The 24059-nt window shown below is 42.7% G+C and overlaps 1 protein-coding gene across 1 annotated transcript in view; it reads left to right on the top strand.

Annotated features, from left to right (window-relative positions):
• Positions 1-24059, top strand: part of ppil2 (peptidylprolyl isomerase (cyclophilin)-like 2) — a 296148-nt gene that overhangs the window by 146666 nt on the left and 125423 nt on the right. The window contains exon 12 of the mRNA XM_068005535.1: positions 5107-5213. Within this exon, the coding sequence (XP_067861636.1) occupies positions 5107-5213 (107 nt within the window). The remainder of the gene's footprint in view (positions 1-5106; positions 5214-24059) is intronic.

Below are 24059 nucleotides of genomic sequence, written 5' to 3'. Positions count from 1 at the left end.
TTCTGTCTTACGTCCCTTTCTAACTTACTGTTTCCATCTACTGCAACTTATTATGCCTCCTTACTTAGTGTCATCTACAAATTTGGATACACAACTCTCCATTCCTTAATCTAAGTCATTGATATATATGGTGAAAAGCTGAGGCCCCAGTACAGATCCCTGTAGAGCACTGCTTGACACATCCAATCACATCTGTCTGCAACCTCCCAACCAATTACCAACTAATTTGGGACAGCTTAGTTTGAAGTTTAAGATGTCAATATTTGGACCAAGCAGAAGGCGAATTGATTTCTTGAGTGTTCCATCATAGGTACTGCAAATACCAAGAAAATAGTTGTCAAGGCACAAAGACTATTTAGGGCTTGATGGTCTTGGAGCTTAAAAATAACACCCTATGATCTTGCTTTTATGACTATAATAAAGTGTCATTGTGACTAAGCCACCTCCTCCATTTTCCACTCTAGGTATCAATCTTAAATTCTATTTATTAATTCTCGCACTCATACTCGCTCTCACATTCACCCTCTCCTTTTCTAGTGAAAATACCCATCATTGAGCTCACCAACTGAACTACAAATTGCTTTTCTGTAGTGCACCTTGTACAGAAAGATGTCTCAAAAGTGCTCAGTATTAAGGAGGAAAAACAGTGGAAGGGAAAAAGAGAAAATGCTGTAGGTTAGGGTTGGAGATCAAAAACAGGGGTCTTGAGGAGGTTTTTGAAATCAAGAAAGGAAGGGAGAAGGAACTAGGCAGGGAGTTCCCAAGAACATGAGCATAGACTAACCAGTAACGGAACAGGGGACAAGGAGGATCAGAAGTTGTGTATTGGGATGTAAAGCTAGAAGAGATTACTGAGGTAGTGTGGGCGAGGCCAAGGATTTTGAATTGAACTCACCGCGGCACAGGAAGCAAGAACAACTTTGAGAGGACGGGTGTGATGGGAAGTGCAGGTGAAGATGCAAGCTACGGTATTGAATGAGTTCTAACTTGTGGAGAGTTGGAGGACGGAGACCAGTTAGGAGACTACTAGAGATGTCAAGCCTCAAGATGATGACTAGGGTTTTAGTGGCAGTGGTGGAGAGGTTATAAGGATTGTAGTGGTGGAAGAAACAGAATAGTGTGGAAGAGGAAACTGAGCTTAGGGTCAAGCACATTGTCAGGGTTCTGCATTTCCTGACTTCGCTTTAGAATCAGCTCAAGTGGTTGATGGAATCAAGGTCAGAGACGCATTGGTGTCAGCGGCAGTCAAAGAAGGATTTGGTTTTGCCAATGCTAAGCCAGAGGAAATTTTGCTTGTCCAGGTCTTGATATTGGACAGGAAGTTGTAAAGAACAGCAATAGCTTTTGAATTGGTAGAAGAGGCAGAGAAGTAGAGCAGAGTGTCATTAGTGGACGATGACCCCATGCTGCTGTGTGATATTGTCAATGAATAGCATGCAAAAGATGGAGAGCTGGGGTTGAAGGATGGACCCCCTGGGGTATGCCGGAGGTCATTTCTGCGGTGTGACAGGTATGAGCAGAACCAGGAGAGAGCAATGCCACAGAGGTGTAATGATACCTTGCGTCACTAGAGACAGCATTGCAAAAGTCTCAGTTTACTTTTAGAATTTCCAGTGTCCTCCATGCACCTCGACTTAGAGATGGCAATTGAGTCATGAGATAACTGAGAGGTTCAAACTTTTTAGAACTTATCTTTAAACAGTTGCTCTTTGTGGGTCAGTTTATATGTTATGCAATGTAATAGCAGTAATAAAGAACAACAGGCATATGTCAGTGGGGCGTGCAGGAGGGGATCACTTGGTTTTCCCTTTGCTGAAATGATCATTGGCATCGAATGATGTCTAGTGTGCGCATGTTACCATGTTCATTTTTGCAAATTTTTTCCATCTATTAGTAAACAAAACCAAATAATTGTATTTTGTTGGGGAGTATTACGTACCAGAGTTGAAAATCTGTGACATAGTATGGATTATTTGTCACTAAATCTTATTTCTCTTTTTCTTTTATCTCTTGTTGCATGTTGTGTATCTTATGCCTGCTCATCCTGTCCTTCATGCTATTTGTTTATTTTTCTCTCCTTTCTTTCCTCTCCCCCTCTCGAATTCTCTCTTTTTTTTTCCCCCTTTGTCCACCCAGCCGCCATCTCTCCTTCCCTCCATCCCTTGCCCCTCGATCCCTCCACCCTTCAGTCCCGCGGCCCCCCCCGCCTCCCTCCTGCGCCCTATGCCTTTTGTCTCTCTCCTCCCCCCAGGTGCCCCCTTTTCATTCCCCTCCCTCCTTCTGTGTCTGTATATCTCTCGCTTGCTCATATACTCATTCTCTCTCTCCCTTCCTCCCTTTCTCTTGTGCGACCCTCCCTGTTTCCTCTCTGACTAGCTCTAACGCTCACACTCTGTTCCTCTTCCCTTTGCCTATTCACGAGCCCTCTGTTACTCTTCTGTAGCTCTCCAGCACCCTTCTCGCTCTTGCTCTCCCCTTCCCTCCTCACCTTCATGCTCTTTCCCCCCCCCCCCCCACCACCTCGTTGATTCTCTGACTTTTGTTCTTTTCTTGACAAAACAATGCAAAGTTTGTCTGTAACATTGACTGTTTTTGATAGCTTAATTCAGAATGTCATCCAGAACCCTGCTGGCCATAACCTATCCCACGCCAAGACCCACTCACAAATCACTCCTGTCCTTGCTGACCCACATTGTCTCCCAGTCCCCAACCCCTCAAATTTAAAATTCTCTTCCTTTTGTTTAAATACGTTCATGGCATTGCCCCTCCCTATTTCTGTAACCTCCTGTAACCTACAGCCCCTTCCCAGAACTCTCCATTCCTCTGACTCAGGCCTCTTATGCATCCCCTCTCCCTTCACCCCACTATTGGCGGTTGTGCCTTTAGCTGCCTAGGCCACATGCTCTGGAATTCCCTCCCTAAACTTCTCTGCCTCTCCATCGCCCTCTCCTCCATCAACACCCTCCCTAAAGCCCATCATTTCAACCAAGCTTTTGATTATCTCTCCTAGTTTCTCATCATTTGATTTGGCGCTTATTTTTTCCTCACGCTCCTATGAAACACTTTGGAATGTTTTTTCTACGTTAAAGGCACTATAGAAATGCAAGCTATATTTGTGAGAAACCAAATAAAACTGCAGTAGTGTAGAAATGTAACATTATAATTGTCAAATGGTCCCCTTTATCATCCAGATAATGCTGCCAGTTGCTGCACTATGAGTTGTAGGACTTGAGTGCTTGTAAGACTCATATGTTCTAACTGGGAGGCTTGGTGTGGCATGTCTGCCTCCAACGTCATAACATTTTCATGTGCATGCATTGCATCCAGTTACTTCAGAACCAATCCAGCAAGAGAAAATGCAAAAGAAATTGAAGCTCAAGTCAACCTGTGATGCACTCGCCCACCATCTAGCAGATGGCTCGTGTGGCAATGACAGACACCTGGGAGTAGGTTGCTTGGTTACTGCTCGGTTGGTCAATGATATGTAGCTCCCTGAGGAGGTGAGGTGAAAGGAGTATCCGTGGCCCGTAGAAGTCTGGGTTGATTTTCCTTTCCTGCCCCAGCTAATTTAAATAAGAATCATAGGAACTGCTAAATGCAGAAACACCAAGGTCCATCTAGTTCGTCTTCCAGCATCTGGATAGTCACATGATACAACGATAATAGAGTTGTTGACTAATCGTAGCAATCAATCTCTATGAATCAGTCTACAACAGACCCAGACATGAGACATGAGGATCCAAAGTCACCTGTTCCTCCCAAGTATGCTACACTTGCCACGTCATGTCTCAAATACTGTATCCCAAAATGTTATTTTCTGAAAGAAATCTATCTAATTTGCATTTGAATGAATAAATAACAGTCTGAAGGCATTATATCAGAAAGCACACAGCAGGACAAAGTATATTAATCATTACAATTCATTCTTCTTCATTAAGCATCCTCCGCACACAGTAGGAGTAAAGTCTGGCTTGATTGATTCTGAAGTAATCAGACGCAATGCACGCACATGAAAATGTCATCATCACATTGTAGTTAGGTTTGCCACATTGTAGTTAGTTAGCTGTCCCCGCTTAATACAAAAGCCTAGAACCTGTGTTACAGCACCAGTCCGTTTTTCTCCCAGCTAAAGTTTCATTGCCCTTTACATCGGACAACTCACCACCAAAATTGGTACAAAGGCTTAAGTCATTCCAGGAATGGTGGGAGCTAATATCGCCAGACTACAGTTGGGGTAATGGAAGGGGTTCGTCTTGAATGGGAAGAGAACAGATTTCTACTCCAGAAATTTTAGAGTCCCAATAAGGTGAGGTTTCCACCCAATACTAGAGCATCTGACATATCTACAGCATGTGTTTGGTTAAAAACCTATTAAATTCTAGTAGCTGACCCATTCAGACCTAGAACTGTTCGATCACAGATCTGTGCTAAGGTAGCTTATTTCCACTGAGGCAGTCACGGGGACACTGTAATTGGCATTGGTGCCTCAGTTAGGGGTTCTGCCCATGACCACTATTCTGTGAACCCTGCCCCTCCTAGAAATTCATGTGCGTGGGCATTGGGTAGGAAGAGAATCAAAATGACCAATGATTGCCACCACAATCAAAGAGCGTACCAACAGTCACTGTGAACATGAATAACAGCTAGTTGAGCAAACTAGCAGAGAGCAGCTGGTGCTTATAAACCATACCCTAGCAAGGAGTCAATGTCTTCAGGAGGAGATGGGTAGAGAGAAGATTAGTAGGAGAAAACTCTAAACAGAATAACAAAATTAGTAAACCTGCTACTATGATACAATTAGCAGACAAATGATGCCTGTGAAAGAGCTGGAAACACATGAGAGATGTGCTTAAACAGTGACAAAATGCTTTTAATAGATCCTCAAATGACACCAGAATTATTTCCCAATTTGCATTCTTAATAAATAGTAATAGTAAAGGGTAGGTTTTTACCTTGCTAGGCTGTATGTAAAGTCTTTGGCCTTTTCTTCTTTGTTTTAGCTCCTACTTCCCTTGTTCTGATGTCAATGATTGTGGTGTAGTCTGAACTGCTCATCACTCAGACCTCTGTACCTATTTTTGAAGATTCTGCTATGTTCCTTCACAGCCGCAATTGAAGATGACCAGGTCCGCTACCGCTATGTCAAAAAGAAGGGGTATGTCCGACTCCACACGAACAAGGGGGATGTGAACCTGGAGCTGCACTGTGAGATGGTTCGTACAACCGTTACCCAACTCGGGAGTTTTAGGGTAGCCACGGCTTCCAGAGAAATCTTTGGAAACTTTTGCTGCAATGTAACATTTACACTGTGTGTGTTTATTTTAAATTTTCAGTAAGAAATTTTATGCCAGGCACGAGTTTCACCCTGCACCAGCTCAATCTGTAAATAGGCCCTCCTCTCATCCCTGCTTCCTTAAAGTCCTTTGCACAAACATCTAGTATTGTTCATTGAAATTAACAAAATCATATATACCTTAAGTGCATTAACCTCTTACGAAGAGTCCAACTTCAGGGTTCTCAATGATTGATTTATCATTGGCAGAGGTTAGCCTTCAATTTTGCTTGAAATTGATTTAAATAGCTACAATACCCTTGAACCATTTGTCCATTGCTTTCAAAATATCTTGAGGGTGGACTATTTTATTGAGGAACCTTGGTGAGGGGCCACGGTGAATATTGCAGCATACTACCAAGGTTCAAAAGAATAAGAAAGAAGAAAAGATAAATCGAGAAGTCATTTTTAGGTGACGCATGAGTTTTAAAACCCTGTTGAGCTGAGAAAGGAGGAATTCGTTGGTTTTGAAGCCCTGAAAAGAGTGTGTTAGATTAGGAGACAGAACACTGAGTGTTGAGGTACTTTCATATTGTTAGTTTTGTTCTCTGTGGCAGACATGCAGGCCTTCCACTGCCCACGATCCAATGTGATATAAAGGAAATGAAGTATGTACCTCTGGTGCCCAGGGCATGACCCTTTGTGGGTCCTGGAATATAGGCTTGATGGGTAGAGAATGTGCAACTCTTTCCCACTGGCCCCCCAAAAGTGGACTGATTGCATGCATGTAAACCAAAAATAAGGGAGCAGTGTATTACCAGTCTTTCCTGGAGCCCTACTTTCTCAAAGTCACAGCGCTCTTTGATTTAAGTACTTTGAGGATGCAAGGATGACACCGCGTGTGTAGTGTGCGTATTTGGAATTTAGGACAAAGGAGAAAAATTCAAAGTAACAATGACCATAGTATTCACAAAATAGAGGCAAAGTATTGATCTTGCAACTGCATCTATTATTAATTTGAATTTAGATTAACAGCAAAACCATTCTTTGTGCAACTGTCAGGTTTTGTTATGAAGTATTCAGGTAGGTATACTACTTTGTAACTTGCTGTATATCTTGATATTTTTACAGTGGGCCATTCTCCCTTGAAGTGTTACCACTAAAATGTGTTCAGCACTAAAAATTGCTTTAGTATTTGCCAGTCATTACTGAATGTGTAAATATTTAATTCAAAGAGATCACAATGAAAAATAAAACTGATATAAAAGTCTTTTTTTGTTACATATTCTACCATGATCTATACAAGCTGTAGTCCCCTTTTAGAATCATAGAAAGTTGTGGCACAGAAGGAGGCTATTCGGCCCATCGTGTCTATGCTGGCTGAAAAAGAGCTAGCCAGCTTAATCCCACTTTCTACCAGTTGGCCTGCAGCTCTGTACGTTTCGGCACTTCAGGTGCACATCCAAGTACTTTTTAAATGAGTTGAGGGTTTCTGCCTCTACCATCCTTTCAGGCTGTGAGTTCCAGACGTCCACCACCCTCAGGGTGAAAAGATTTTTCCTCAGTTCCCCTCGAATCCTTCTCCCAATTACTTCAAATCTGTGTCCCCTGGTCACTGACCCCTCTGCTAAGGGAAATAGGCCCCTCATAATTTTATACACCTCAATTAAATCTCCCCTCAGCCTCCTCTGTTCCAATGAAAACAACCCTAGCCTATCCAGTCTTTCCTCATAGCTAAAGTTCTCCAGTCCATATATCTAACAAAGTGTTAACTATGCAAGTTTGGTTTCACCCTTAACTGGCAGCTAAATTTTAAGTTCTGAATTTTGGCAAATACAGCATTTAATTCTTTTGGAAGAGGATTGTATGTGTATGCTTGTCAAAGTGATCAGTGTCTATGCTGGGGAGAACAGTTTCACACCTCTCACTGCACAGCTTGCATCTGCTCTGTAGCGGTGATGTCTTGAAACCCTTTTTATCCCCTTCTAGGTCATAATGCTGGACCCACAAGCCCCTCCAACACCCTTCTGTCATCACCACGCGATTCTGCATCCCGTTGTCAGGCTACCGCAGAAAACTGTCAGCCCTTGCTTTAATCCGTTAGAGAACAGCTAACTCAGTGCCTCCCCCCACCAAAAAAAAACCCATGAAACTTGTCAGTAAAGGAGAATGAATAAAAACTATAAGAGTCACTTAGCACCACCAAATGGGGCCAATATAACAAAATAGGAGAGATTTCAAAGTAATACTCCAATATGGGTTCAGATGACTTTCGTTAAATGCTTGAGGTTCACTAATGTGGTTTGATTTTATGTGAACTTCTTGGTTAGGTTTCAGCTTATAGCTCACTCTCCAGGTATCTCTTATTCTACAAATAAATGATCCAAGCCCTTCGCTTAGATTGTTAATTTATAATGTGAGCCATTAAAATGGGGGATATAAAATGAGGTAATTAGGTGCATTTCTAGAGGTAATTAAGTGAATTTCTAGAGATGAGATGGAGTTCAAAGTGGGGAAGTGCGAGGTCATCCACTCTGGATCTAAGAAAGATATATCAGAGTATTTTCTAACTGGTGAGAAGCTCGGAACTGTGGAGGAGCAGAGAGATTTAGGGATCCATGTTCAGAGGTCTCTTTAAAAACTGGTGGACAGGTACAAAAAATAATTAAAAAGGCGAGTGGAATGTTAGCCTTGATCTAAAGGGGGCTGGACTACAAAAGGGTGGAAGTTATGCTACAGTTGTACAAAGCTCTGGTTGGACCACATCTGAAGTACTGCGTTCGGTTCTGGGCACCACACCTCTGGAAGAATATATTGGCCTTGGAGGGAGTGCAGTGCAGATTCCCAGAATAATACTGGGGCTAAAAGGGTTAAATTATGAGGAAAGGTTGCATATATTCCCTCAATTATAGAAAATTAAGGGATGATGTAATTGAGGTGTTTAAGATGATTAAAGGGTGTGATAGAGAGAAACTATTTCCTCTGATGGGGAGCCCAGAGCAAGGAGGCATAACCTTAACACTAGAGCTAGGCTGTTCAGGGGTGATGTCAGGAAGCACTTCTTTGCACAAAGGGTTGTGGAAATCTGAAACACTCTCCCTCAAGAAGATGTTGAGGCTGGGGGTCAACTGAAAATGTCAAAACTAAGATTGATAGATTTTTGTTAGGCAAGGGTATTAAGGGGTATGGAACCAAGATGGGTAGATGGAGTTAAGATACAGATCAGCCATGATCTAATTGAGTGGTGGTACAGGCTTGAGGGGCTGAATGGCCTACTCCTGTTCCTATGTTCTTAGATTGGAGGAATATGGTGAGAAGGTGGGTTGGTGAACAGAAATCTACCAAGAATGCTTGTTACACCTAATGGCCATAACCAAAAATTATTTTATTCTTACATTGTGCAATGTCATTTCCCTGCTATGCACTATAAAGGAAATTGTTCTGATCTTACAGTAAACACAGAAAGTTAGTTTATATCTTATCAAGCTATATTGGCGTCTGTGTCTCAAAGAATTGATTATAAGATTCTCTTTTGTGGCATTGCTTCTGATCTGTTTGTTCCCATTAGTTTCTGATGACTAGGGAAATGGCTATAGAGCAGAAAGACTGTGAGCACTTTTATGTGAAATATGTAGAAATATACACACATTTCCAGAAGAGTGACACCCATTGGAGACCTGCGGGCATCATATACTGCTCTCCTGTTTGTTTATTTGGTGCTGCAGCTCCTAAAAAAAAAAAATTATTCCATTGAAGTATAAGTGGAGACTGATAACAGCTCCAGGGACCCATGAAAATCTGCATATCGAATGCCAAAAGATTTCTGGAGGTTGTCAGCTTTATATTTGTGTATGCCATCAATGGTGAGAAAAACATACATCGGCTGTCAGTGGCATTCCTTTAATATAGAACCATGTTTGCAAGTGGAGTAGAATGTTAATCAGCACTATGCCTATGGCACCACATGAAACACTTTATATGTTGAACAGCTCAGTAAATGGGACTTGTTCATACCAGAATGATTGACAGAACCATTCAAACAGAAGGCCCAAACAAATGAAAGATTTAATCTTCAAGATGGTAGCCACAGGTTATTCTGGATTGGGATGGGGACAAAGTCATTTGCGTGGTGTTTACAATCAAATTTGGCCAAACAGCCGCCATATCTGATATTGAGCTTTGTGTTAACATTGTTTTATAATTTCCAAACTAAATGAACCGAGGAGCAGTCCAGCAGCTGTGTTGCAGCATATTGTTCAATTCATTAATCCCATCTGAAACAAATTGTCTATTCAGCATTGGAGGGAATGATTTATTGACACCAGGTCACATGTTGGACCATCGCCAGAGGGCATCGTCAGTTGGGTCCACCTGTCTCAAATCGAGTTTGAACACACACAGTTTTCACTTTTGTTTGTGGATATCGCTCAACCAAATGGCACCATTGGTACAAGTAAAGTCATTCTTGCATGTTGGCAATAAGGACACTCTCTGGTGTGGGATTCTTTTTGTATGACAAAATGTTTCAAATCTGTATTTCACACAGTTTAAAGGCGGGCATTCCAGCCCTAATAGAGTAACAATGAGCTGTACTGAAATGAGAGTGCATACAGCACAGAGTGAACTAAAACAGCTCTTGTTATTGTAAACAGTGGCACGAAAGACAGTGAATGAGAGGCTAGTGTTTGAGCTGCGTTAGGTGCTGCAGAATACCTCCAGGGTTGGAGTTATGATTCCATCAGTACAGTTCTTCCAACAGTGCAAATTCACGTGTATGGAAAGAGCAGCTATCAGCTTTAAAGCTTAAAAATACAGATGGCTACCCTGTGCCTGTGGCAACTCCTATTACAGAAGCCAAGGCTGTGAGAATGGGGCTCGTTTGTGTCCATTCTAGTTTTGCACATTGAAAACTATTTGTCCACGTAGGTAAATACCAATGCCTCTCCAACACCTCTCCTCCGTTGTCCAACTGAGTGGGACTGCCCTCCCATGGTTCCGTTCTTATCTATCAAGCTGTAGCCAGAGAATCTCCTGAAATGGCTTCTCTTCCCATTCCTGCACCGTTAGCTCTGGGGTCCCCCAAAGATCTGTCCTTGGCCCCTTCCGACTTTTCATCTACATGCTGCTCCTCGGCAATATCACCTGAAAACATATCAGATTCCACGACATCCTGCTCTACCTCAACACCACCTTTCTCAACCCATTCACTGCATTTGATTTGTCACGCTGCTTGTCCGACATCATGAGCAGAAATTTCCTTCAATTAAATATTGGGAAGACCTAAGCCATTGTCTTAGGCCCCCACCAGAAACTCCGTTCTCTACCCACAGATTACATCCCCCTCTCCTGTCACTGTCTCAGGCTGAACCAGACCGTTTGCAACCACGGCGTCCTATTTGACCCTGAGCTGAGCTTTTGACCCCATATCTTCTCCATCACTAAAACCGCCTACTTCCACCTCCGTAATATTGGCCATCTCCACCCCTGCCTCAGCTCATCTGCTACTGAAATCCTCTTTCATGCTTTTGTTACCTCCAGACTTGACTCTTCCAATGCTCTCCTGGCCGGCCTCCCATCTTCTACGCTCCGTAAACTTCAGTTTGTCCAAAGCTCTGCTGCCTGCATCCTGACTCGCATCAAGTCAGGTTCACCCATCACCCGTATGCTACATTAGATCTAGTCCAGCAACCCCTCAAATTTAAAATTCTCATCCTTGTGTTCAAATCCCTCCATGGCCTTGTCCCTCCCTATCTTTGTCACCTCCTCCAGTCCTACAATCCCTGGGAACTCTGCGTTCCTCCAATTCTGGCCTCTTGTGCATCCCTGCTTTCCTTCACCCCTCCATCGGGGTCGTGCCTTCAGTTGTTTAGGCCCTAAACCTCTCCGCATCTCTACCTCTCACTCCTCTAAGACGTTCCTTAAACCTACCGCTTTGACCAAGCTTTTGGTTACCTGTCCTAATATCTCTTTATGTGGCTCAGTGGGGATTTTAAAGGAAGAGTTAGAGTTGGAGAGGCGGAGGCGTTTTCGAGAGGGAATTCCAGGGTGTGGCACCGAGGAAGCTGAAGGCAGAGCCATCAATGGTGGCCACCAAAGAGTCTAGAGTCAGAGGAACAGAGAGTTTGGTTGTGGGGAGATTGGTGGGGTTCTGGTGATTGCAAGGCTGGATAAGGTTACAGGGATAGGGATAGGGAGGGGTGAGGCCAGAAGAGATTTATTCTGTTAGAAAATGACTGGGTAAACATAAGGTTGCAAGGAGCAGCATCCCAACCCTCTCCCCATCCAGTGATACTCTGACCGAGCACATCCATTCTTCCTGGGACAAGCATGGTCCACAAATCTGATTTCAATTATTTTTGTTTTCTAAATATGAAAGAATCAAAGAGCAGGCATTCCATCCATGGTATATGTCTCTTTATGGATCTGTGACTTTTATAATCGTTTTTTTTAAAAACACGCATAAAATGAGTGGTTTTGAAAGTCACAATTGGCCACAAAAGCTAATTTGTGTTTTTTTTTTAATTGGATGCTTCAATCTCTATTTTGATACAAATGATGGACTGAAAGTCCAGTGGAAAATGTACAGATGTGAATGTTTAAATTTATATCATCACACTGTCATCTGAACATCCCATGGATGATTGAAGGTGCCAGCAGAGCATTTGTCATTCCTACTCTTGTGGCCTCCCACAGAACTGAAACGGCCCTATCCGTAGTCATGAACGATGTTCTCTGATTGTGACTGTGGTGCATTATTCCTCCTCATCCTTTGCGACCTCTCCACAATTTTTGACATGACCATACCATTCTCCTCTAACACTTCTCCTCTGTAGGCCAGTTGAGGAGAACTTCCCTTGTTTTATTACACTCTTACCTATCCAATTGTAGCCAAAACAACTCTACCTATGCTTCTCTTTCCAAACTTGTACTGTCACTTTAGGAGTCTCCCAAGGATCCATCCTTGGCCCCCCTTCTCTTCATTTACATGCTGCCCCATGACAACATCATCTTTTTTTATTCGTTCAGGGGATGTGGGCGTCGCTGACGAGGCCAGCATTTATTGCATTTATCCCTAATTGCCCTTGAGAAGGTGGTGGTGAGCCGCCTTCTTGAACCGCTGCAGTCCATGTGGTGAAGGTTCTCCCACAGTGCTGTTAGGTAAGGAGTTCCAGGATTTTGACCCAGCGACAATGAAGGAACGGCGATATATTTCCAAGTCGGGATGGTGCGTGACTTGGAGGGGAACGTGCAGGTGGTGTTGTTCTCATGCGCCTTCTGCCCTTGTCCTTCTAGGTGGTAGAGGTCGTGGGTTTGGGAGGTGCTGTCGAAGAAGCCTTGGCGAGTTGCTGCAGTGCATCCTGTGGATGGTGCACACTGCAGCCACAGTGCGCCGGTGGTGAAGGGAGTGAATGTTTAGGGTGGTGGATGGGGTGCCAATCAAGCTGGCTGCTTTGTCCTGGATGGTGTCAAGCTTCTTTGGTGTTGTTGGAGCTGCACTCATCCAGGCAAGTGGAGAGTATTCCATCACACGTTCCATCTGCAAACATTGGATCAGCTTCCACATGTGCACCGATGACACCTAGTTCTACCTCTCTCTACCACCTTTCTCAACCTCCCCAGTGTCTCTAAGATCTCGGACTGCTTGTCCAACATCCATCCTAGACACTGGGAACATAGGAACAGGAGTAGGCCATTCAGCCCCTCGTGCCTGCTCCGCCATTTGATAAGATCATGGCTGATCTGTGATCTAGCTCCATATACCTGCCTTAGGCCCATATCCCTTAATACCTTTGGTTGCCAAAAAGCTATCTATCTCAGATTTAAATTTAGCAATTGAGCTAGTATCAATTGCCATTTGCGGAAGAGAATTCCAAACTTCTACAACCCTTTGTGTGTAGAAATGTTTTCTAATCTCGCTCCTGAAAGGTCTGGCTCTAATTTTTAGACTGTGCCCCCTACTCCTAAAATCCCCAACCAGCGGAAATAGTTTCTCTCTATCCACCCTATCTGTTCCCCTTAATATCTTATAAACTTCAATCAGATCACCCCTTAACCTTCGAAACTCCAGAGAATACAACCCCAATTTGTGTAATCTCTCCTCGTAACTTAACCCTTGAAGTCCGGGTATCATTCTAGTAAACCTACACTGCGCTCCCTCCAAGGCCACTATGTCCTTCTGAAGGTGCGGTGCCCAGAACTGCTCACAGTAATCCAGGTGCGGTCTAACCAGGGTTTTGTATAGCTGCAGCATAACTTCTGCCCCCTTGTACTCCAGTCCTCTAGATATAAAGGCCAGCATTCCATTAGCCTTCTTGATTATTTTCTGCACCTGTTCATGACACTTCAATGATCTATGTACCTGAACCCCTAAGTCCCTTTGGACATCCACTGTTTTTAACTTTTTACCATTTAGAAAGCACCCTGTTCTATCCTTTTTTGATCCAAAATGGATGACCTCACATTTGTCTACATTGAATTCCATTTGCCACAGTTTTGCCCATTCACCTAATCTATCAATATCACTTTGTAATTTTATGTTTTCATCCACACTGCTTACAATGCCACCAATCTTTGTGTCATCGGCAAACTTAGATATGAGACTTTCTATGCCTTCATCTAAGTCGTTAATAAATATTGTGAATAATTGAGGCCTCAAGACAGATCCCTGCGGGACTCCACTAGTCACATCCTGCCAATGTGAGTACCTTCCCATTATCCCTACTCTCTGTCGCCTTTCGCTCAGCCAACTTCCTAACCAAGTCCATACTTTTCCTTCGATTCCATGGGCTTCTATCTTAGCTAACAGTCTCTGTTTGGTCTGGGAAGACCAAAGCCATTGTCTTCAGACTCCACCATAAACTCCATACACTCTCCACCGACTCCAACCCTCCCCTCCTCCCCTGCCACTGTCTCAGGCTGAGCCAGACTGTTCACAGTGTCGATGCCCTTATGAGTCTGAGCTGAGCTTCTGGCCCATATCCTCATCATCACAGGGACCTCACACTTCCACCTCCGTAACATCGCCCACACCTGCCCCATCTTAGCCTATCTGCCGCTGAAACCCTCATTCATTTGCCACCTTAAGATATGACTATTCCTGTGCTCTGCTCTCTGGCCTCCCATCCCCCGTAAACTTCAACTCAGCCAAAACTGTTTGCCCATCAGCTCTATTTTCAGACTTCTATAAACTTCAATTTCGGCTTATCCATTGGCTCCCAGTTCCCCAACATACCTCAAACTTAAAATTATGCTCCATGGCCTCCTGCTCCTTAGCTGTTTAAACCTCCCAGCACTGCAACCTTCCCCAACCTAGTCATGCCTGTGACTCCAGCCTTTCAAACGCCCCCTCCCTTTGCCCCACCATTGGCAACCTCGCCTTCAGCTGCCGAGGCTCACACTCTGGAATTCCCTCCCTAAAACCCTCCAGCCCTCTAGCTTCCTTTCCTCCTTGAAACCCACCTCCTTGATCAAGCTTTTAGCCACCACTCCTTTGGCTCAGTATCTATTTCTTTTTCCTTAAACCTCTGAATCAGATTAAAAGTGCTGTATAACAACAACTTGCATTTATATAGCACCTTTAACATAGTAAAATATCCGAATGTGCTTCACAGGAGCAATTATCAAACAAAATTTCACACCGAGCCACATAAGATATTAGGACAGGTGACCAAAAGCTTGGTCAAAGAGGTAGGTTTTAAGGAGCGTCTTAAAGGAGGAGAGAGTGGTAGGCAGCCGAAGGCACAGCCGCCAGTGGTGGAGCGATGAAAATCGGGGATGCTCAGGAGGCCAGAATTGGAGGAACACAGAGATCTCGAAAGGTTGTAGGGCTGGAGGAGGTTAAAGGGATAGTAATTTGTACATAGCAAGGTCCCACAAACAGCAATGAAATTAATGTCCAGATTTCCTGTTTTTTGGTGATGTTGGTTGAAGGATAAATGTTGGCCGGGACACCGGGAGAACTCCCCTGCTCATCTTTGAATAGTGCCATGGGATCTTTTATGTCCATCTGAGAGGGCAGATGGGGACTCAGTTTAAAGTCTCATCTGAAAGGCGGCACCTTCGACCGTGCAGCACTCACTCATTACTGCAATGGAGTGTCAGCCTAGAATATATGCTCGTGTCTCTGGAGTGGAGCTTGAACCCATAACTTTCTGACAATCAGAAGAGAATTGGATAAATACTTGAAGGAAAAAAAAATTACAGGGCTGTAGGGAAAGAGCAAGGGAATGGGACTAGTTGGATAGCTCTTTCAAAGAGCTGGCACAGGCACTATGGGCCGAATGGCCTCCTGTGTTGCACCTACTATAACATCCATTTGAGAGGGCAGATGGGCCTTCGCTTTAATGTCTCATCTGAAAGACGACATCACTGACAGTACAGCGCTCCCTCAATATTGCACTGGAGTGTCAGCCTGAATTATGGGCTCAAGTCTCTAGATCAGTACCTGAACCCACAACCTTCTAATTCAGAAGCACCATTGAGCTAAGGCTGACATTTAAGATCCAACAGCCAACAAATCTAGAGCAAAAAATGATAGAAAAGACCCTTTACTACTGGCAAAGTGAACTCATTGTCAGGACACCAGCAAACACAAGTAAATCTGGGTTAGATCATAGTCAGTAATCGTTCGTAGCCAATTTTCTTCCTCCTCTCTTGAAGATGATGACTGATGCTATGATATAATTCCATAGGCATTGGCAGACCTCCAGTACTTCGCTCAATTGTCTGGTCATGTAGCAGCTTAGACAGGCTATTCAACTGAAGAGCTTTACACAACCAAGCCAGTCTTGTTCTTGGCTGATGCATGCACATTTTCCATCAAGGATCACTGGATAACGGTAGAATGGATCAACAAAAACCCGAACCACTTCTCATTGACCTTCAAAGTGCTACCATTGCCAAGTTCCCCACCATCAACATCTTGGGGATCACCACTGACCAGAGCTTAACTTGCCAGCCATATCAGCACTGTGGCTGCAAGAGCAGGACAGTCTTGTTTTCTCTGCATCGCCCACATCCAGTGAACAAATAATTTTTAGAAAGGAATTCTGGATGAATTTCTCCCCATCCTTAGTACAGGGGTGCTGAGGCCAATTTGTAGCACCCCTACCTCTACTTGGCTGACTGAATACAAACCAGGCTTCTAACTTGGGATTTTCACTGGTCTGTGACACAACACACCATGCATTTATCCATGGAATAGTTGGGGGAGGGCAAGTGTTGATCGGAGTACTAGGAATTGCTAGTAATTTTCTTGAAACCTTTGCGTTGCTTTCACTTTATTCCACTTTGCACAGTCACTCCAATGCAGCACTAGTTAGGCAACTGGGTCTCTCAGATCTTTGTGCGATGTGTTTGTGCAACGTGTTTGTGCAATAGATACATTTAGCTAAATAAGGACACTTATTGTATTTAAATTTGTATTGTTTACTTTTGTTTTTGCTTTGTGCAAATCCTGAGTACCTTTACAATTGCTGTTCACTTCATTAACCACCAGGAGGTGCACTAGGCTAGTGAAAGAATACCATGTAAGGACTAAAATAATCAGGCATCTGCTTATCCAGAACATGATGTGGAACAGGCAGTGTGCACCTGGACCAGTATGAGTATCATGTTACTGGGCCCTGGGGGAGTGTATTTCAGACCTTTTGATGTACGTTTCGAGACTGTGCCACCGTGGATCTGCGTCTAATGACAATAAAAACCCACCCTGCTCCACAAGCCTCCTGTGTGACTCGTAACAAGCATCTGGACACAAAAATTTAGCGGGAATAATGGGTATTTAGTTGCAGCTGCAGTACTACTACTTGGAGGAAAGGCAGTAGGTGCGGAGAAGACAGATCAGTGGTGGGATTGAAACTACCCTGGAAAGTGTGCAGCCTGTGACCTGATAATGGAGAGTGACCTTAGTAACACTGAGAGAGGTTCATGGGTCAGACTGTTCCACTTTTTAGCAGCAACATATGGTGTTGGAAAAGGTGGAGGGGCATAATTTTTAAAATTATTTTTCAAGACACTACATCAGATTGTTTACGTATTTTTAATTTTTTTTGATGATGTTTCGGTAATAGCTTCCCCATTGCCCTCAACAGGAGCCTTATTTTGAATGTAATGGTGATCAAGTAAATCCATCCTTTACAGTTCAGATGGAATTATCAGGCTGTGAATGAAACCTTCCCTTCAGTGTGTTTTTATTCAACGCAGTGTTAGATTGATGCAGCCTGTTTTTAATTATTTTTAATTACTAATTACAGCTCAGTCTCTGCCACGTCTGGCTGTGCTGTGTGTTTGTGGGGGGTATGGTATAGTGGGGTGGGTGTGGGGCATGTGTGTGGGAGCGTGTTCAGCTTTTAGTTAGTAATTAGCCTTTTCTGAAGGTCCTTTTGAACAGCTCGCCCTTGTCTTCATGAATATTGCAGAAGATATACTGACAGCTTGCCCTCCTTAATGAAGCTCACCGTGTCTTTTGGTCTGTATAGACTAGATTTGTCAGACGTACAGTCAACCTGGAACTGCTACTGCCTTTGTCGTTCCATAACGTTGTTTTTGCCATTTAGGTATCTCACCGGGCTTCGTGTTTTTATGCTGATGCCTGTCTGTTACATGTTCCTTTAATGAGCCTTCTGAACAAACAATGGTTTGATTATGGGAGCTTCCAGTCGCCTCTGCTGTGACAGAGCTGCACCTTCAGCACTTAGAAAACACCATTAGGGAAGCCATCCATCCCCATCAATCCCAAAAGCTGGCAGAGGTTTGTCGCTGACCCACAGGAGATCATTTATTGTTGTTTTAGAACATTTTCCACATGGCTATTAATATCAGACCCTCATTCACAAAGGAGGAAGAAGTAACTGGGCTCCTCCCTTTCCTTGATGTAACTCACAGAAAATGGGAGGTAGTTCAGTCAAAACATCAGTATAGCGTAAAAGAATGTTCACTATTCCAACGCCCATTGATACGAGCCATTCTGTCTAGTTTCATTGAACAAAACAATTGCCTCTCTTCCACTAATTCAAACTGTTTTTCACTTCCCTGAGAAATAGAGGCCCAAACAAGTGAGGTTTTCCACTGATCAGGAATAACTTTTCTTGGCAAACAGCCACTCCAGCAAGTTGTCTGCATCATGAGTTGCCCACATCAGCTCCTCAGACAAACCAAATATTTTTGAAGCGAAAGACCTCACTGTTCATTGGAGGGAATAATTGGCAAACAAAAAGAATCCTAGAAATGGAATTAGAGAATCTGTTTGAAAGAACTTCCAAGCTCCTGTCATTAACCCAAAAGATAAAGTCAATGGGCAACTGCAACACCATTGTGTATCCCTCCCTACACAGGTTGAAACAGTACACGGTGCCCTAATTGGGAGGATAGTTGTTCCATTAGATCAACACATGTATACATCAAAAGTTTACCTACCTCTCCAGTACAGGAACTGAATTTGACATGCAAAAAATCCCCGAAATAACTCAGGTGATCAGCATTTCTTATTTGGTCTTTTCAATTTTTTTCATCTTTTGTGCTAAACATAGGACCGGATTAGGCCTTTCAGCCCTTCGAGCCTGTTCCACCATATAATCAGATCATGCCTGATCTGTACGTCAACTCCAGTTTCTTGCCGTTGATCCATATCGCTTGATACCCTAATACCCTACCTAATAAAAAAGTCTATTAATCGCAGTCTTGACAATTTAAATTGACCCAGCATCCTCAGCTTTTAGTGGGATTTCCATTACTCTTTGTGTAGAAAAAGTGCTTCCTGATTTCAGTCCTAAATTACTTAACTAATTTTAAGATTGTGCCCCTTGTTCTCGATTCCCCCATCAGAGGAAATAGTTTCCCTGTATCTACCCTATTGAATCCCTTTATCATTTTAAGAACATAGGAACATAAGAAATAGAAACAGGAATAGGCCATATGGCCCCTCGAGCCTGCTCCGCCATTCAATAAGATCAAGGCTCAACTCCACTTTCCCGCCCTATCCCCATATCCCTTGGACTTCAAAGACTTCAATTAGATCACCCCTCAACCTTCTAAACTCTAGGTAATACAAGCAAGTTTATGCAACCTGTCTTCGTAATTTAACCTTTTAAACCATTCTGGAGAATCTGCGCTGTACCCCCTTCAAGGCCAATTTATCTTTCCTGAGGTGCAGTGCCCAAATCTGAATGCAGAACTCCAGATGGAGTCCGACTAAGGCTCTGTACAACTGAAGCATAACTTCCTTCCTTTGTTTTGCAGCCTCCAACATTCCATTATTCTTTTTGATTACTTTTTGTACCTATGCATTAATTTTTAGTGATTTGTGTACGTGGACACCCAAATCCCATTGCTCCTCCACAGCACCTATTGCAATTTGTTTTTATCAGATCCAAAGTAGATGACCTCACAATTCCCCACATTGAACTTCATTTGCTCAGTCACTTAATCTGTCTATGTCCCTTTGTAACTTCTTGCTCCCATCTACACAGCCACCCACAGAATTGCTCACCCAGCATGAATTCAAGAGAGAAGGTGAAGGAAAGGAGGAAGAAATTGGAGTGATGGAAAAAAAACTCCTCCTTCCACTGTCCTGACTTTCTGTACTGAAATATTCCAGCCATGGTTCAGTGTTAACCTTCTGACTCAGAGGCAAGAGTGCTGTGAGCCCCACTCTAGAGACTTGAGGACATAATCTAGGCTGACACTTCAGTGCAGTACTGAGGGAGTGCTGCAATGTCAGAAGTGCTGTCTTTCCGATGAGACATTAAACTGAGGCCCCGTATGCCCACTCGGGTGGATATAAAAGATCCCATGGCACTACTCGAAGAAGAGCAGGGGAGTTCTCTGTGTCCTGGCCAACATTTATGCCTCAACCAACATCACTAAAACAGATGATCCGTTCATTTATTTTATTGCTGTTTGTGGAACGTTGCTGTGCATGAATTGGCTTTTGCATTTCCTACATTACGACAGTGACTACATTTCAAAAGTACATCATTAACAGTAAAGTGCTGTGCAACATGCTGAGGTTGTGAAAAGCACTATATATATTCTTTCTTTCCTTCTTTAAAAGTAGTGCAATGATGGTTTGACTGTTATGAAAAGCAATCTTCATTACTGGTCACGTGTCATATGAAACATGGATTTTTCTGAAAATCATACAGACAAAAATAAACCAGTGAATCACTCCTACTCTGTGCGTTTGTGCCTGATAATGGATTAAAGATGTGCAGTTTCCCTGTAGCAATTATTCTGTTAGGGTACCTTTTTTCCATAATAATCGTATTAAGGCTTGTATATTTTTCCAACGCAGTGACTACCTGTTTTCTTGGCTTTGTTTTTATTTTTGTGGAATTTTTCAATGCAGCCACGTCCCTGTTCTAATAGTATTGTTTGCCTAATAAGTCACAGCAACGGTCTTCTCCCTCTGTGCCAAAGCTTGTTTCTCTCTGGTTTGTGTTACTTGTAGAGGTTCTGTCAGCCTTCCAGTGAGAAGCAACAGAACAGTGTAAGGAGCCCCAGGGGAGTGAGGATTTGGTGAAGAACAGTATTGCATTGCTTCAATATGTAATTGTCATTCTTGTTCAGTTAAAAGTACTAGGAGTTCTGAAGTTGTGGAAGGTCTACATTTGGAGCAATTTTGATGAGTCATTCTTCATTAGCTATCTCCTATTGGAAGTTTGACTATCAGTTTGTAAGGAGAAATGAAGTTAGGTCATTGAAACCAGGAAGAGAAAGCAGAAAATTCTGTGCTTTCCTAATCTTGCTAATTTTATCTCCTCTTCTTCCCCCCCCCCCCCACCGCCCCCCCATCACCACCACAAAAAAACCCAGGAACCTAGTTCTGACTAACAGCTTAATTATTTACTTTCTTTGTCTTTATTGAAGGTTCAGTCTTTCCTTACTTGGGTTGTTAGTACTTGAATATCTGCGACATTATATGCCTGAAATGAAACTTGCATTCATTGTGCCAGAAATGTACGTATTCCATACAAGAAATCCCGGTGCACGAGTTGCTTGAGGAGCTAAAGATAATCCATGTTCATGTACTGTAATCATTTGTAATGAATAATCATCATCTCTGTCTTCATCTGTGCACACATGAGCAATTTCATTTTGAACAGACCAACACGATTCACACATTTGAATTTTCATATGCCAGTTCTTTCAACATCTGCAGCAATCCTTTGATGTATGATCAACATATGTTAAGTGTATTCTACCATAGTAAGCAAGAGGCAAGTGAGTGGGGACAGACAAAAGCCTGCAGGGAAAACAGGTAATTAAATAGAGACAAGCCAAAGCTTGGAGGGCATATTTCTTAATTATCAGCTTTGAAACTACACCACTATTTTCTTCGTCTTTTTTTTTTACTGTTTCTCATCCCGACCCAGGTATATAATAATTAACAAAACTGTTACCTCATTGTGAGGCTGTAATATTGCTTTAGATCATTGAGAAATTAATGGTGGAAGCTATAGGAAAAAGAAGTCTCACTGGATCCCTGGAGTGCACTGACTAGTAGAAATGGAAGTGTACTCACAAGTACAATGGCCTTTCTCATTCAAATATCAGCCAATTAACTCCGTTATCTAAAGGGGGAAATTACGCTGATGCTGTTCCTTAACATGTCATCCAATCACATGATTCTGACTTCCTTTCCTACCTACACAAATCCAACTTGAACTGTTCCTTTGTTTTTTTCTCCCATTATCAGTATTACTTGCATGACTAGAATGCTTCTTGAGAAAACTCACTCTAAGTAGTTCTGCTAATGTGGATTTAATCCATTGGTTTATCTAGAGTAACACAATTTGAAGAATGAGGAAGCTAAGGGAATGAAGCTGTCTCTTCGGAGAAATGTATTGCTCTAGAAATGAAGATGATCGAAAGTCATGCTTGCTGTTAAGGAAGGTTACCAGTGTCTTAAATTATTTTAGGTGGAATAGCTTGCATTTGATACTGGCAGTCATTGAGTTAACTATTTTAGAAGGTTTTTGTGACTGAGGAGATGAAGACATCCTTTACTTCACCACTCTAGAATCCGAAAGATTGGGTTAACATTGAGACATTTTTCAATGTTAGAGGCGCTATTATTCTCTGGTGTCTCATCCTGTGTTGTGAAGTTTAAAGAACTGGCTGTAAAAGAAGTGGATGGCCAACTACAGGGGGTACTATTTATTTAAATGAGCTTTTATTGCAAATTGCAACTCCTTTTTGGTTATCCCACATACCATGAAGGTGCAGACAAAATAAGGAACTCACCAGGTGAGCACTGTTAGGGTGAATATGTGTCCTGTCACTGTGTAGGTCAGTGCTTTGGTGCATCAGTGTACTGCACTTTTTTTTTATTAATTCATGGGATGTGGGCATCGCTGGCGAGGCCGGCATTTATTGCCCATCCCTAATTGCCCTCGAGAAGGTGGTGGTGAGCCGCCTTCTTGAACCGCTGTAGTCCGTGTGGTGAAGGTTCTCCCACATTGCTGTTAGGAAGGGAGTTCCAGGATTTTGACCCAGCGATGATGAAGGAACGGCGAATGAGTCAGTTAACAAAACCATAAGTGGGTATTGCCACATTTGTTGGATCAAGGACAGTAGAAAATATTTTTTTAAGCACAGAAGACAAACCAGAGAGAGATTTCTTTCAGATAATATTTTAGGATACAGTATATGAGTAATTTGAGACAAGACATATGGTAAGTTTAGCATGCCTGGGAGGAACAGGTGACTTTGGACCTATAGTTCCCAAAGATTTCCACCAGTGGGGATTTTCCTTGCCTCATGTCTGAGCCTGTTATAGACTAATTGATAGAGATTGATTCCCATGATTAGTAAACACCTCCATTATTGTATCATGAACTGGACGGACCTTGGTCTTTTTTCATCTAGCAATTCCTATGTTCCTTAGAAGCACGGCTGCTCTTAAATAATTGGAATGCACCTTGCTAAAGAGAATTAGTACAATGATGCTGATACAAATGCATGAATATGTCATGGGGAAATTGTGTGAGAGAAATGCTGTCCCCTACCATGGAATTTGAAGTTAATTGGAAGACAGCTTTCATCAGGTTATAAAGAAATTGCATATCCTGTACACATAAACAAATGGATCTATCCTGTTCTTTTGTGGATCCAACGACTGCTCTGTTCGATCAGACTGGTTCTGGTGTATTCAGCAGTTCTATTTATTAGCTAGTTTTGTTCTCTCTGTGTGTGATAGTGAGGGATTCTAAGTGAAGTCAACACAAATCAAGAGTCCTTCAAAATACAAATAGAAACCCAACTTTTCAGTTTAAAGTGTGCTGCAATTCATGACCTTGCTCCTCCCACTCAATGCAGTCTGCGTCATAAATCTTTGCAACAATCAATTACCTATACAGAAATAAGAGGCTTGTCAGTAGCTCGTTTGTCAAACCAGATCCTGTTCATCAGTCATTTGTGGTCAGTCTATAATTCATTTGCCACAGTTATCGTCCATATTCCTCCAATTGTACACTTTGGGGAATGCAGATGAAGCGAACTTATTTAGGTTTGTATTTCCAGTTACAGGGAAATTTAATATCCAATTTATCCATACAGTATTGTCTTCAAAATCAAGCACACTTTGGTATTGTAATCATTGTGCAGTGAGTATCATTACAGGGAGTAAAATCTTCCTCAGGAGTGGTGATTTGTTCCCAGCCAATGGTAAATTGCTGCCACTAACACCATTCATTATTGAATCATAGAATCATAGAAAATTTATGGCACAGAAGGAGGCCATTCGGCCCATTATGTCCGCACTGGCCGAAAATGAACCACCCAGCCT

The sequence above is a fragment of the Heptranchias perlo genome, chromosome 25 (genome assembly GCF_035084215.1).
Source record: "Heptranchias perlo isolate sHepPer1 chromosome 25, sHepPer1.hap1, whole genome shotgun sequence".
NCBI classification, from domain to species: domain Eukaryota; kingdom Metazoa; phylum Chordata; class Chondrichthyes; order Hexanchiformes; family Hexanchidae; genus Heptranchias; species Heptranchias perlo.
The sequence above is the reverse complement of the archived record's forward strand: the minus strand, read 5'-3'. Positions and strand labels throughout refer to the sequence as shown.